General features: G+C 41.5%; 1 protein-coding gene across 1 annotated transcript in view; it reads right to left on the bottom strand.

Moving 5' to 3' along the window:
* Positions 1 to 16,454, bottom strand: part of slc12a1 (solute carrier family 12 member 1) — a 109,453-nt gene that overhangs the window by 74,953 nt on the left and 18,046 nt on the right. Inside the window, exons 3-7 of the mRNA XM_078532545.1 lie at positions 5,025 to 5,164; positions 4,770 to 4,880; positions 4,484 to 4,595; positions 4,236 to 4,363; positions 4,057 to 4,141 (exon numbers count right to left, since the gene is read on the bottom strand). Coding sequence (XP_078388671.1) covers positions 4,057 to 4,141; positions 4,236 to 4,363; positions 4,484 to 4,595; positions 4,770 to 4,880; positions 5,025 to 5,164 — 576 coding nt within the window. The remainder of the gene's footprint in view (positions 1 to 4,056; positions 4,142 to 4,235; positions 4,364 to 4,483; positions 4,596 to 4,769; positions 4,881 to 5,024; positions 5,165 to 16,454) is intronic.

Raw genomic sequence — 16,454 nt, forward strand, 5'->3', positions numbered from 1 at the left:
CTTTTTACAATTTACATCAATGACTTAGACGAGTGGAGCAAAGGCATGGTAGCTAAATTTGCAGGCGACATAAAGATAGGCAGGAAAGTATGTTATGAAGAAGACGTAGGAGTTTTCAGACAGACGTAGATAATTTAAGTGAGTGGGCAAAAATCTGGCAGATGGAGTAAAACATGGGAAAATGTGAAGCTGTTCACTTTGGCAGGTAGAATAAAAAAGCAGAGTATTACTTAAATGGAGAACGTCTGCAGAATTCTGAGGTGGAAGGGGATCTAGGTGTTCTAATCCATGAGTCACAAAAAGTTAGTATGCAGGTACATCATGTAATCAAGGCAGCTAATGGAATGCTATCATTTATTATGAGGGGTACTGAACATAAAAGTGAGGGTGTTATGCAGGGCATTGGGGAGACCGCATCTTGAATACTGTGTGCAGTTTTAGTTTTCTTATCTAAGGAAGGCTGTAAATGTGTTGGAGGTAGTTCAGAGGAGGTTTACTAGATTGATAACTGGAATGAACAGATTGTCTTGTGAGGATAGTTTGGACAGGCTGGGCTTGTTTCCACTGGAGTTGAGAAGACCTGAAAGAAGTATACAAGATCCTGAATGGTCTTGACAAAGTGGACATGGAAAGGATAGTTCCTCTTGTGGGTGAGTCCAGAACTAGGGGACACTAATTTAAAATTAGGGGTCACCTTTATAGGACAGATGAGGAGAAGTTGTTGTGCGACTTTGGAATTCTCTGTCTCAGAAGATGGTGGAGGCTGAGTCACTGAATATTTTAACGGCAGAAGTAGATGATTCCCTTGCCTAGCAAGAATCTAAAGGTTATTGGGGGTAGATGGGAATGTGTAACTGGAAACAAACAGAGCAGCCATGATCTTATCGAATGGCGGAGCAGACTCGAAGGCCCAATGGCCCACTTCAGCTCCTATTTCACAAAAAACCATGGTTGGAACATCTCATCCAAAAGATGGCATTTGCCTATGCAGAACTCCCTTAAGTCTGCAGTTGAGGCTGCAGCTGAGTGTGCGCTCAGTGATGCTTGATACCTCTATCGTCCGATTAGAGGCAAGATTAATATCATTGAGTGAAGACTGCCATTGTTAATAAAACAATTAATAAAACAATAATCACATACCCATACAGTGCTAGGTTTATAATTAAGCCATACCCTCGCTAGCCAGTAACCAAAATATTTAAGTGCACCCAAAAAAACTAAATATGTCAGCATGTTAACAAGTTGCAATCAAAAAATTAAAAAAGTTTATCCAGGCATGCAATGTTTGTAGAAATGACAATATTCATGCACAAGGAAGATACGTGTACTAAACTAATTTCACTCTGCTTTAAGTCTAGTGTAAGAATTTTTTGCCGTTGAATCAATAGATGAATAAAGGAAATAGTATGTTGGGTGCAGTATCAGAATCATGGAGTATAGGTTGTCTGGTTGCATCTTCCTGATCCTGGGTGTCTGTTCGGCAAAACTTAACACCCACCATGGTCATTATACATAATGATGATTCTTCCCCGAAGCGCAGTGAAGACAGGGTCATTAAATATTTTTAAGACTGAGTTCGGTAGATTCTTGACTGACAAGGGAGTCGAAGGTAATATAGGGTAGGCAAGGAAAGTAGAGTTAAGGCCACAATCAGATCAATGATCTTATCAAATGGCAGAGCAAGCTTCAGAGGCTGAATGGCCTACTCCTGATCCTGATTCGTACGTTAAATAGTGGTTCAGAGGACAGGTATAAATTATTCATGCTTCTTTGTTGAGGTCCCACTTTGTCTTAATCTTCTGATTCCATTATTCCCAGATATATATTGTTCTTTTTTAGTAGAATTCTATAACATATTGATCAAATGCAACAACTTGGCTGCAACATCCAAAGTAATGAAAGTTATTTGAAATCTTCTGTTATGGTCACAATTTACACAAATGCCAAAGTGTGTAGACTATAGGTTATTCAATGATTAAATAGTTACACATAATTTGCTATAGATTCCCAATAATAGAGAACAGAAAGGAATTAAAACCTAAAATTAAAACACCAAGGAAGCAGCTCTAGTGCAGTACTAAATATATTTGGTTGCATTGACCAATGTAATGGGGCAGAACAGTATAATTACGAATGACAGATCTAAGAAAACAGTTAATTCTTTAAGCAGTAGTGCTAGTTCTTTATACTGTAAATTACTATGTGCTGTATAGTATATGCCAACACCATTTCTTCTGTAAACCAGTTAGAACCATGGAAAAATTACAGCACAGAAGGAGCCCATCGGCCCATCTTGTCCGTGCCAGCCCGAGGACACCCAGGTGCCCTTTCTAATCCCACCTTCCTGCACCCGGCCCGTAGCCCTGCAGCTTACAGTACTTCAGGTGAAGATCTGGGTACTTTTTAAAAAAGAGTTTAAAGTTTCTGCCTCTACCACCAACTTGGGCAGCAAATTCCAGACACCCACTACCCTCTGCGTAAAAAAGTTCTTCATGTCCCCCCTACACCTTCTGCCACTTATCTTGAATCTATGTCCCCTGGTTCTAGAATTCTCCACTAAAGGAAACAATTTTATCCTGTCCACTATCTATTCCCCTCAATTTTGTACACCTCAATCAAGTCACCTCTCAGCCTTCTTTGTTCTAAGGAAAATAACCCCAACCTATCCAATCTCTCCTCGTAGCAACACTTTTCTAACCCTGGCAACATTCTTGTAAACCTCCTCTGCACTCTCTCTAGGGCTATTACGTCCTTCCTGTAATGTGGTGACAATACTCCAGTTGCGGCCTCACCAGTATTTTATACAATTCCAACATTATATCCTTACTTTTATATTCTATACCTCTGCCAATGAAGGAGAGCATTCCACATGCCTTCTTTACAACCTTGTCTACTTGAACTGCTGCCTTCAGGGACCTGTGTACTTGTACGCCAAGATTTTTCACTTCATCTTATACCCCTCTTAGTATTTTTCCCATTTATTGTGTAATTCCTATAACTGTTTGACCTCCCTAATTGTATGACCTCACACTTCTCTATGTTAAAATCCATCTGCCACTTCACCGCCCACTCCACCAACCCATCTATATCATATTGGAGATTATGACTATCCTCTACACTATCCACTACTCAGCCAATCTTTGTGTCATCCGCAAATTTCCCAATCATGCCCCCACGTTCACGTCCAAATCGTTAATATATAACACAAATAGCAAAGGTCCCAACACCGAGCCCTGTGGAACATCACTTGAGACAACTTTCCATTCGCAAGGGCATCCATCGACCATTACCCTTTGTTTCCTGTTACAAAGCCAACCTTTTATCCAGTTTGCCACATTACCCTGAATCCCATGGGCTTTTACTTTCCTGACCAATCTGCCCTGTGGGATCTTGTCAAATGCCTTGCTAAAATCCATGTGCACAACATCCACTGCACTACCTAGTTAATTGTAAATAAATGAAACCATAGTTAAGTATTGCAAATCTGAAATAACAAAAATTGCTGGAAACACTCAGCAGGCCGGACAGTATCTGTGGAGAGAGAAAAAGAGTTAATATTTCAGGCTTATGACCTTTCACCAGTTCTGGCCCCAGCAGTCCCTGGTTGAGGTCTTCTGCCTGGCAGGCAAAGGAGTTTTAAAAAAAGAGAGATTCTGTCTTTAAATTCGGATGGACTTTTGCATTCCAGTGTTCCTCTCTAACGATGCACCTCCACACCTTCCCGACAAGCTTGGGGCCAATAGCTTTTCTATACTTTTTGGCAGTTTAAGGGTTAACATCTCTCTCTCAATTTATTTATCTCAGAGTATGGCTCAATTCATGAAAATAGATGCTTGTGCTGTAGTATTTTTATATTGTATGCACAAAGATCAAGGGCAAGAACCTTCCACTTTTATACTTACCAGCCTGTTATTACTGCTCATTCCGCGTAACCCGTGCTGACAAATGCAAAAGTGGAAAATCTGAGCCATGATGTCTATTCATTTGTCTACAATCTCTTGTGCTCGTTTCAGTCCTTAAACAAATCATTATTCGAGAACAAGTTATATACCTTACCTATACAGATGGCAACACCTATATAAGTCAAAGTTGTTATGAAAATTGCCAACAACGTTCCTCTAGGGATGGCTGTTTGTGGATCCTGAAAGGTAAAGTTTTGAGTCACAAACCTTTTCATTATAAATTAAATTGGTTAACATAAAGCTTAACCTAAAACGTATTCAATAAGAACATACCTTTAGATCACCTGAGATGTTGGCACCAGCGAGAATGCCAGTAGCAGCTGGGAAAAAGATGGCAAAGACAGAGAAGAAACTTTCTCCATCCCTGAAAGACGGTCCAAAATTCTCTACGAATAAGTTAGCTGCATAGGTTAAAAATAATAAGGTACTGCTAAATTTAGCACTCAAATTTAACTGGACTGCAAAGCTTTAATCCCACCCCCCCCCACCAAACTTGTTCTATAAGAAAACACAGAACTTGCCTTGGTAGTTAAAGAAACCTTTACTTCTTTTATCAATGGTACTTGGAATGACAGTTCCAATAAAAAAGTTAACAATACCGATAAGAAGAATTATCAGAAGAAAAACTTGAGCCTGTTAAAAGATAAAAAGTAGCTGCTTAATTTGCATTAATGCACCACACTTACTATCAAAGTAAGTAACTGAAAAAATATCATTTGGGTTTTGTCTAATAAAACAAGACACTTTGTTAAAGTAACTCCTACTTCAGCTGCACTAAATATTTATAAAATGCAGCTAAAATCTTACCTTTGATTCCCACTCCATGCCAGCTACAGTTATACCAAGAAGTGCTACTACTGTAATGCAACCTATTATTCGTATATCACTGACTGGATCCACCATGAGTGCATTATTTTCCTGAAAAAGGATGACAAATTATTGCCAAAAATACAATGAAGTTCATAGACAGGATTTTATGAAAAGTTAATTACAAACTTAGTTCAATATAAATTAAAGATGACACAACTATATACGTTGTAACAAACTGATATTATGGATTACCTTCAATATGTCCACTACAGTTTCTGCAAACCCAACGACATACATGGCCACAGCTACAGCATTGGCAAAGGAAAAGATTAAACCAATAGATCCACCAAATTCTGGCCCTAGACTTCTGGATATGAGATAGTAGGCACCACCTGTTTAGGTCAGAAGATAGTTAATTCTAAATAAAAATTAAAATCACATGCCAACATAAGGTTGTGCCCAAATTATTATAAGTAAGGGAGGGGCTCCTCGAAGTTATAACAATACATGTTTAACTCAGCTAAGATTCAAGAAATGATCATTTAAATTTCTAGAGAATTGGACATTGACATTACTTTTACATTAATTTCAGCTTTGAGAATAACTCAATAATATTTTTCATTTGTTCAATTATACAAATTAAATTTTAGGCTTTTTGGTGAACTTTAACAAAAACGTAGTTGCAACAAGAATTTTCAAATATACATTTGGTTTTATAGACACTAAATATTTGATCTAAAAGTAAATTAAGTACCAAGCTACTGCAAAATTTACTTGCAGAATTTTTGCTTGGTCTAAAAAATGCACAGACCAGAGTATGGTGAAAAGCTAGGAACAATGGAGGACTGGAGAGATTTAGAGACACGTGCACAGATCACTATTTAGAGGCCAGAATATAAAGGAGAGGAAGTTTTACTACAGCTATACAAAGGCCTAGTTCAACCATTGCTGAATTTAGTGGAGATGCAGCTTCTACTGGCAGACAGAATTTGACGGGATTCTCAAGTGGGTGGGAGGGAGCTGACTGATTGCAATCACACAGCAGCTGGCCAATTAGGGAAAGTGACAAAGGGGATCTGTCCAATTATGTGGCTGAGGCAGGCCCTTTAGCTGATCTCACCAATAATGTTGCTTCTGGCGCCTCCAGGCGCTCCCCTGCTCAGTTGCTCCATTCATACATTCAATATTGTGATCTCCATTAAAAAGTGAAAGAGGGCAAGTTAAACTGACTAGGGCAGTATTAATCTGGCTCCATACCAAGGTTCTGCAAGATTACTCAATAAAATAATGATAGGTGATTATATTCTAAAATTCCAAGTTCTGCTGCTCTTGGATCATTTTTGTGCTATCATATTTCATACAACCCAGGTTCCAATGCCAAAGAGACCATGTTGCACAGAGTTAAGTTGGAAAAAAAAGTCACTGGCTGCTGGCCACATTGTGAACTGCACCGCTCAGACTGTTCCATTGTCAACTCCTTCCATCCTGCTGTGGAAGGCAGCTGTGAAATAGCTGACCTTGTACCACCCCACTTCAACACCACTAGCTTTTAGTTGTTAGGGATCTGACAGCCCATGATCCCTGCTTACCACTCACTTAATAGCCAAAGGTATGTTTAATCCCATTCACCAGCATACAAATTACCCGTAACAGCCTTCTTAATTATCTCAATTGGCTTCCCGTGCACTGATGTCAGTTCGCCATCTTACTGCCTTCCTGCTGGCCATTTAATTCAGCTATCATTTCCTGCCCGATTCTAAAGCCCTTCCTGCCACGAAACCCGCTTTGGCATATTGCACTAAATTCCGCCCCATATCTGGAGTACCATGTATAGCTCTGGACATCAAACTTTAGAAAAGGTATATTGGCCTTGGAGGCAGTGCAGATTCACCAGAATGTTACTAGAGTTCTAGTATTAATTTAAGACAGAAGAATACACAAACTAGGCTTTTACAGAGCGGGCGCGAGAGCGAGCGAGCGGGTGCGAGAGAGCGGGCGCGAGAGAGAGAGAGAGAGAGAGAGAGAGAGAGAGAGAGAGTGTATGGTGATGCCCCTTGAGCTGGCAGTGAGAAAGATGCCAGTGGCTGGGCTTGGGAGTGAGAGAATTTAGAGTGATGTGATGGTGCCTTACTCTGGTAGCACAGATGAGATCATTCATCCCTCTCTGCACTGGATGGCGAATCTCTTCTGTGCAGTGTTGGCACTGACCACCTCCTGCAGCCAGAACGGGGGCAGAGGACATTGCAGCAGACTCCAATGGTGTCCAGAAGGCATCCCAGGGATGCATCACTGAATCGTGGGGCTGCACTCTTCTTGGCTTTTGGGGCCATGTCTTCACTGGTGCCCTCCTGGGCTGGAAGCAGAGGTGCATATGTGACTGAACTTTAAATATGGCACCCAGCAGGAGGAAGCGGCGAGGTGACGGCATGGCCAGCAAATCGGTAGCCACCCACCCACGAAGCAGCATATTTCCAAGAAATGCATGATTAATGAGGGGATTGGGACGATATGACACGTTAACCCACCACTGCGGTCAGTGGATAAAACATCCTTTTTCCCACCCATTACTGCACTTAGTGCGAATATGGGGCAATTCTGCCCATTGAGTCCAATATGACTCTTCTTCAGAACTATGTTTTAATCCAGAAAGTACATTGATCTCCAATAACTTAAGTCCTGGGCACAAGTTGGCTGCAACTGAGGTTTAGGGCCCCAAGTATGTACAGGAGTACTGCAGGAGTTTGTTCAGCTATGACTAAGGTACTAGAATACAGGGATAAGCAGCCAAGGGGCAGGTATGCCTCTCCAGGTTCCAATATAGAATCATAGATCACAGAAAGAGGCCATTTTGCCCACAAATGTGACAGCTCTTTCAATGAGCTATCTAATTACTCCCATTCTTCTGCTCTTTCCCAACAGCCAGAAAAATTCTCCTTTTCAAATGTATGTTCGATTCCCTTTTGAAAGCTATTATATTTGCTGTATTCTAAATTATTCCTCATTTCCCCCAAACTTTTTCTGATCTCGTCTGCTAAAACTGCTGTCTCCCAGGATGATCCTGGACTGCAAAGATAAAGCCCAGCATCTTTCCTCTACTGCAAACAGTCTCCTTAAACCCCTCTCCCCTGTCCAGAGTTTATGGATTTCATTTTCAGTAAGATTGTGACCATCTAAATCAGCTGCTTCTGCTGCATCTCTCCCTGCCACTAGCCCATCTGGCCAAACGTCTAATGTTCCCCCTGCCCTAGCCCTGAACTCAGTATCTGGCTCTAGTTTCTCTCCTCTATGTCCTCTAAGCTCATCTTGTCCGTGAGACCCACCTCCTGCTCCCTCAATCCTATACCCTAAACTGCTAACCACTCAACTTTCCCTCCTGGTCCCATATTAACTAATATTGTTAATGGGGTTCTCTCCAAGTGTTGTCCTTCGCTCCTTTAAAAGGTCATCACATCTCTCTAAAAATTGCTCTCAACCCCACCATCCTTGCAAACTATTGTCCCATCCCCAACCTCTTTCCTCTCCAAAACCTTGAATGTATTGTCACTTTCCAAACTCATTCCCATTTTTCCCAGGACCCCATATTTGAATCCCTCCAATCAGCTTTCCACCTCTGATAAGAGCTGTTTCAGTACTATGGCAAAGTCACAAATGACACACTACTCTGACTGCAGCAAAGGTGGAATTTCTCTCCTTGTCCTTCTCAACCTGTCTACATCTTTTGACACTATGGACCACACCATCCTCTTCCAACGCCTCTCCATTGTCATGCAGCTGGGTGTGACTCCTCTCACCTCTTATCTATCCAATCATAGCAAGAGAATCACCTGCAGTGGCATCTCTTCCTGATCCTGCACCATTACCCTCTTGAGTCCCAAGGATCAATCCAATTCATGGCCCCCTCCTATTTCTTATCTACATGCTGCCCCTCGGCAACATCATTCAAAAGCAAAGCATCAGTTTTCAGCAGACAACACCGCACAGCTAGCCAAGCTGTTCCAGTACAGTTCCAACACGGTCATCTACCCAGCAATATGGAAAATTGCCCAGGTATGTCCTGTACACAAAAAGCAGGACAAATCCAACATGTCCAATTAACACCCCATCAGTCTACAATCAATCATCAGTAAAATGATAAAAGGGGTCATCAACATTGTTATCAAGTGGCACTTGCTTAGCAATAACCTGCTCACTGACGCTAAGTTTGTGTTCGGCCAGAGCCACTCAGCTCCCGACCTCGTTACAGCCTTGGTTCAAACATGGAAGGAAGAAAAGAGCTGAACTCCAGAGGTGTGGGAGTGACTGCCCTTGACAATCAAGGCAGCATTTGACCAACTGTGGCATCAAACAGCCCTAGCAAAACTGGAATCAATGGGAATCAGGGGAAAACTCTCCCCTGGTTGGAGTGATGCTTAGCAAAAAGGATGCTTGTGGTTGTTGGAGCTCAATCATCTCAGCTCCAGGACATTACTGCAGGAGTTCCTCAGGGTGGTGTCCTAGGTCCAGCCATCTTCAGCTGCTTCATCAATGACCTTCCTTCCATAATAAGGTCCGCTGATGATTGCACGATATTAAGCACCATTCATAACTCCTCAGATTCTGAAGCAGTCCATGTCCAAATGCAGCAAGATCTGGGCTGACAAGTGGCAAATGACATGTGCACCACACAAGTGACAGGCAAAGGCCATCTCCAACAAAAAAGAATCTAACCATTGTCCCTTGACATTCAATGGCATTACCATCACTGAATCCCCACTATCAACATCCTGGGGGTTACCACTGACCAAAAACTGAACTGGACTAGCCATAAAAATACTGTGGCTACAAGAGCAGGCCAGAGGCTAGGAATCCTGCAGCAAGTAACTCACCTCCTGACTCCCCAAAGCCAGTCCACCACCTGCAGGCACAAGTCAGAGGTGTGATGGAATACTCTCCACTTGCCTGGATGACTGCAGCTCCAACAACACTCAAGAAGCCTGACACCATCCAAGACAAAGCAGCCCGCTTGATTGGCACATCCACAAAAATTCACTTCCTCTACCACCAACGCACAATGCATCATCGACAAGATGCATTGCAGGAACTCACCAAGCTTCCTTAGACAGCACTTTCCAAACCCACAACTGTTACCATCTAGAAGGACAAGGACAGCAGACAGATGGAAGCACCACCGCCTGCAAGTTCTCCAAGCCACATCATCTTGGCTTGGAAACAGTGTTCCTTCACTGTTGCTGGGTCAAAATCCTGGAACTCCCTCCCTAACAGCACTGTGAGTGCACTTACACCACATGGACTGCAGCAGTTCAAGGCAGCAGCTCACCACCACCTTCAAGGGAAATTAGGGATGGGAAATAAATGCTGGCCTAGCCAGGGATGCCCACATTCCCATGAACGAATAATTAAAAAAAACACCCAGCTCTAACTCACTCCCACCTCTCAATTCCTCCACTGTTGCCAAATATCAGACTGCCTATCCAACATATATTACTGGATGAGTAGTGTTTTTTCCAATTAAATATTGGGAAGACTGAAGGCATTGGAGCAGTGACTGTAAATGCTGTTCCTTAGCTACTGACTCCATCTCTCTCCCTAGAACAGTCTGAGGTCAAGCTGATCGGTTTGCAACCTTGGTGTCTCACTTGACCCCAACATGAGTTTCCAACCACATATTTGCACCAACACTAAGACCACCTATTTTCACCTCTGTAATATCACCTAACTTTGACCCTGTCTCAGCTCATCTGCTGCCAAAACCCTCATTCATGCCTTTGTTACCTCTAGACTTTACTTTCCAATACACTCCAGGCCGGTCTCCCACATTCTACCCTCTGTAAACTTGAGGTCATGCAAAACTCTGCTACCTCTGTCTTAACTCACACCGCTTCCCATTCCCCTATCACCCTTGTGCTCGCTGACCTACACTGACTTCCTGTCAAGAAATAGCTTGATTTTAAAATTCTCATCGTTGTTTTCAATTCCATTGCCTCACCCGCTTAATCTCCTCTAGCCCCACAACGCTCCAAGTTATGTGTTTCTGATTCAGGCTTCTTGAGCATCTCAGATTTTAAATGGGAGTGGTGACTTCCAATTGGTGACTGCGGCTTCAGTTGCCTAGAATTTCTTCCCTATGCCTCTCTACCTCGCTTTCCTCCTTTAAGGTGCATCATAAAACCTTCCTCTTTGACCAAGCTTTCAGTCCTCTGACCTAATATCTCCTTTGTGCTGTGGAGTCATATTTTGTTTTAAAACACTCCTGTGATGCACCTTGGGATATTTCATTACGTTAAAGGCACAATATAAGTTGTTGTTACTGTGTCCTCAGGTTATTGAGCCTCCTGCCAGTGGAAACAATTTTTCCACATTTACACTAGCAAAACCCCTCAATCTAAGCTTCTCTATCAAATCTTCCCTTAACATTAAACTTAACGTAAGTGTCAATAACATTATGGAGCAACTGATTGTCATTAGGAAAGACCCTAGATAAATTCCCAGGTTATTTTAAGAAATTAAAATCTTCAGCCCGTTTGGCCTTGTCTGATCCCTTTGAGTGGCAAAATGCAAGTCCAACAAGTCTCACCCTCCACAGAGCAATTACACAGAAGGGAGCACCAGAAATGGCATGGACATAAACACCTTCATTTAAATGACCCCCAGCCCAGAATTAGGGAGAGGGTTAATGTTAGACCAGACTTGTAGCTGGAAATACTACAACATTTCTAACGGCACAGCAGAGCTGCACAATCTGTAGAACCTTAACTGTCAAACGTTTACTTCAGGCATGTCTGACATTATTATAACAACTTCTTTTTCTAATAAGACCTGCTCACGTAGACAACATCTGTGATTAGCTGCTGTTGTAATGTCTCTCTTTTTCTTTCAAACTGTTAAAAGGATGTTCACAGAATGCATTTCTTTTCCTTATTAGAAAACTTGAAAATTCAACTAAAAAATCAATTTCTTCAGAACCATTATTAGTAACCAAGGGTAATTGTAAGAAAGTTAAACATACGAGCATACGAGTTAGGAGCAGAAGTAGGTCATTCAGTCCTTCAAGCCTGCTCCGCCATTCAATAAGATCATGGCTAATCTGACTGTAACCTCCTGCCTACCCTCAATGATCTTTCACCTACTTGCTCATCAAGAATCTATCTAGCTCTGCCTTGAAAACATTCAAAGACTCTGCCTTTTGAGGAATGGGGTTTGAAAGACTCACGAGCCTTAAAAAATAGTCTTGTCTGTCTTAAATAGGTAACCCCTTAATTTCAAACGGTGACCCCTAGTTCTAGATTCTCCCACAAGAGAAAACATCCTCTCCACATCCACCTTGTCAAGGACCCTCTGGATCTTATGTTTCAATCAAGTCGCCTCTTTCTCTTCTGAATTCCAGCAGTTCCAAGCCCAGCCAGTCCAATCTTTCCTCATAAGACAACCTGCCTCTTCCAGGTATTAGTTTAGTGAACCTTCTCTGAACTGCTTCCAACACATTTACATCCTTCCTTAAATAAGGAGACCAGTACTCCAGATGTGGTTTTACCAATGCCCTGTACAACTGAAGCATAATCTCCTTGCTTTTATACACAATTCCCCTCGCAATAAGCAATAACATTCTATTTGCTTTCCTAATTACTTACTGTACCTGCATACTAGCCTTTTGTGATTCGTGCACTAAGACACCCCGATCCCTTGGAATCTCAGAGCTCCGTAATCTCTAAATGTTCAGATAATATCCTTCATGCCAAAATTTACAATTTCATATTTTCCCACATCATACTCCATTTGCCAGGTCTTTACCCGCTCACTTAATCTATGTTCTGTCGTAGTCTCCTTATGACCTCTCAATTTACTTTCCTACCTATCTTTGTATCATCAGCAAATTTAACAACCACACCTTCCGTCCCTTCACCCAAGTCATTTATATAAATTGTAAAAGGTTGAGGGCCCAGCACTGATCCCTGTGACACACCACTTATTACATCTTGCCAACAGAAAGAGACCCATTTATACCTACTCTGTTAGCTAACCAATTTTCTATCCATGCCGATATATTACCTCCTAAACCATGAACTTTTATTTTCCGTAATAACCTTACCAAATGCCTTCTGGAAATCTAAGTAGAGTACATCCACCTTTATCAGTACATCCACCTTTTTCCATAGCACATGACTCTTCAAAGAACTCCGATAAACTGGTTAAACATGATCTCCCTTTCACAAAACCATGTTGACTCTGCTTGATTGCCTTGATTTTTTTTCCAAGTGCCCTGCTGTAGTATCTTTAATAATAGCTTCTAACATTTTCTCTGTGACAGATGTTAAGCTAACTGGCTTGTAGTTTCCTGCTTTCTGTTTCCTTCCCTGTTTAAATAAAGGAGTTACATTTGCTATTTTCCAATCCAATGGCATATTCCCTAAATCTAGGGAATTTTGGAAAATTAAAATGAACTCATCAACTATCACATTAGCCTTAGCCACTTCTTTCAAGACCCTAGGATGAAGTCCATCAGGACCTGGGGATTGGTCAGCCCACAGCTCCAACAACTTGCTCAATACCACTTCCCTGGTGATTGTAATTTTCCTGGAGTCCTCCCTCCCTTCCAATCCTGATTTACAGCTATTTCTGGAATGTTACTTGTATCCTCTACAGTGAAGATCAATACAAAATACCTGTTCAATTCATTGCCATCTCTTTATTTTCCATTATTAATTCCCCATACTCACGTTCTATAGGGCCAACGCTCACTTTGTTTACTCTTTTCTTATTTAAAGTATCTATAGAAACTGTTACCATCCATTTTTATATTTCTAGTTAGCTTTCCCTCGTACTCTAATTTTTCCTTCCTTATTAATCTTTGTCATTCATTGCTAGTTTTTATATTCTTCCCAATCTTCAGATCTGCCATCCATCTTTGCACATTAATTCTTTTACTGTCTTTAACTTTAACCACAGGTGGTGGGTCCTCCCCTTGGAATTTTTCTTTTGCGAGCATTCCCACATAATTGCCCTTATTTAAATTTAAAATACTAGTCTAAAAAACTTTTCTACCCTTATGCTTAAGGGTTCCTTATTTAGTCCTGCTGCATCCAAGAACTCTTCTTCAGGAGGACTTGTGCCCTAAATGTCAATCCCAGCTAGCCATACTCCCTCAGCTCCTGACTTTGGTCCAAACAAAGCCAAAAAGAGCAAAATTCAAGACAAGAGGCCTTTTACATCAAGCCAACAGTTGACAGTGTGTGGCATTCATGGTCCCTAGCAAAACTGATGTCAACTGGAATCAGCGAGAACTCTCCACTGGTCGGAATCATGCCTAGCACACAGGAAGATGGCTGTAGTTGTTGTTGTTGGAGGCCAATCATCTCAGCCCCAGGACATCACTGCAAAAGTTCAAGGTACCCTCCCAAACCCAATTATCTTCATTCAGTTGCTTCGTCAATGGCCTTCGCTCCATCCTAAGGTTAAAGCGAGGATGTTCACTGAAGATTGCAGTGTTCAGTACCAGTCACAATTGCTCAGATACTTAAGCAGCTACTGTCTATATACAGCAAGACATGGACAACATTCAGGCTTGGGCTGACAAGTGACAAGAAACACTCATACCACACAAGTGCCAGGCATTGGCCATCTCCAAAAGAGAATCTAACCATCTACCCTTGACATTCAATCACATTACCAGCAGTGAAACCCCACTATCAACATCATGGCGGTTGCTATTGACCAGGAACTCACTGGGCCTGCATGATAAATACTGTGGCTACAAGAGCAGATGGGAGGCTGGGAAATTTGCGGAGTAACTTGCCTCCTGACTCTCCAAAGCCTGCCCATCATTTACAAGGCACAAGTCAGGAGTGAGGAGGAATACTCCACTTGCCTGGATGAGTACAATTCCAGCAACACTCAAGAAGCTCGACACTATCCAGAACAAAGCTGCCTGCTTGACTGGTGCCCCACCCACCACTTAAACATTCACTCCCTCCACCACCAGTGCACAGTGGCAGCAGTGTGTACCATATACAAGATGCACTGTGGCAACTCACCAAGGCTCCTTCAACGGCACCTTCCAAACCCAAGGGATAGAATTAAGAAATAGGAAAGGGAATAGTATTAAAAGCAAAAAACTGCAGATGCTGGAAATCCAAAACAAAAACAAAAATACCTGGAAAAACTCAGCAGGTCTGAGTTCCTTCACCCCACCCCACCCCCACTAGGGCTATCTGTACCTTGCTTGTCCTGCTTTCTACCCTTAATTAGCACATTCCTTAGATAATATCACCACCTCTTTGTCCTTTTGTCTGTGACATCTTTTGGTTATCTCCACCTATCACTAGCCCTCTATCCAGCTCTACTTGTCCCACCCCCCTTAAACCAGCTTATATTTCAATTTTTATTTCTATTTTTACTTAGTTCTGTTGAAGGGTCATTCGGACTCGAAACGTTAACTGTGTTCCTCTCCGTAGATGCTGCCAGACCTGCTGAGTTTTTCCAGGTATTTTTGTTTTTGTAAGGGAATAGTATTGTTCTGCACGTATATGACACGCTACCAAACAATGGCAATGATATAGGGGGAAAGAAATGCAGACAGTTCAGAAATATGGTACAATAAAATATCAGGTGACTTCAACTACCTCAAGATAGAAAAGAACAAAAATTAGTTTAGTCAGAATTTTTCAGAATATATTCAGGTCCGCTTCCTAAATCAGTGAAGCTCGGGCATCACATTTCACAATATACCCACCTAGTAGCAGTCAGTTAGTGCCTTAGGAGAAGCAAACAAAAAATGTTTAAAAAGCTACAGTGTGGGATAAAAATACAAAAGGGATCTTGAAAAATCATCCAAGCAGGGTTCAAAACAGAAGTGATCCTTTAGCAGGGGCACAATCTCTAAAATGAAAACAGAAGTGCTGGAAAAACTCTCAGCAGGTCTGCCAGCATGGGTGGAAAGAGGAACATAGTTAACGTTTGGAGTCCACTATGACTCTTCTTTGGAATATTCTCTGACTTCTTTTTACCTTGTAATGGGGCACTGGGGAAAGAGTACTTTAGCGTTAGAAATGCTTCCATCCTCCCCCCTCAAACCCCCGAATTTAATTTATTAGGGCAAAAGAAAAATGTACCGATAGTGGCTTGTAGATAACATGGCAATTCTTGATCCCAATTTTGAGTTTGTAGATACAATACTGTAGTCCATTTGTACAACTAAAATGATGCTAATGAGTAGTTTATTCTGTTGGTTAAAATAGCATTTAACATACTTACAAATGTTAAAATCCTACAACATTTTGTTTTGTTGCAACACTTGGAACAAACATTCTATCTGCATTCAGGTACCCCTAAAATTTATTGTCAATTAATTCAACGAAGGAAAAAGTAGAACCGTGTTTTAGCTTCTTTTTGTGCAACACAAATTGCAGTTGACAAGTTGAAAAGTATATTTTAGAATAAGTCTCTTTAAAATCTGGGTAAATTATCATTTTTATTTTTTTTTTTAAATTGGTGGCAATGTGAAGGTTTCACACACACGTTAGCTACGACAGGTGCTATTTTCCCTTTAAAAAAAAACTTCATTTGACACTAAATTTCTGAACAGTGCAAGAATATTTTTTACATTACCTCCTCGAACAACTCCATTGGTACAAATGGCTGACATAGAGATACCTGTTACAACAGTTACCACTGTACTCAGGCAAACGA

This window comes from Cetorhinus maximus, chromosome 30, assembly GCF_964194155.1.
Source record: "Cetorhinus maximus chromosome 30, sCetMax3.hap1.1, whole genome shotgun sequence".
Classification (NCBI taxonomy): Eukaryota; Metazoa; Chordata; class Chondrichthyes; order Lamniformes; family Cetorhinidae; genus Cetorhinus; species Cetorhinus maximus.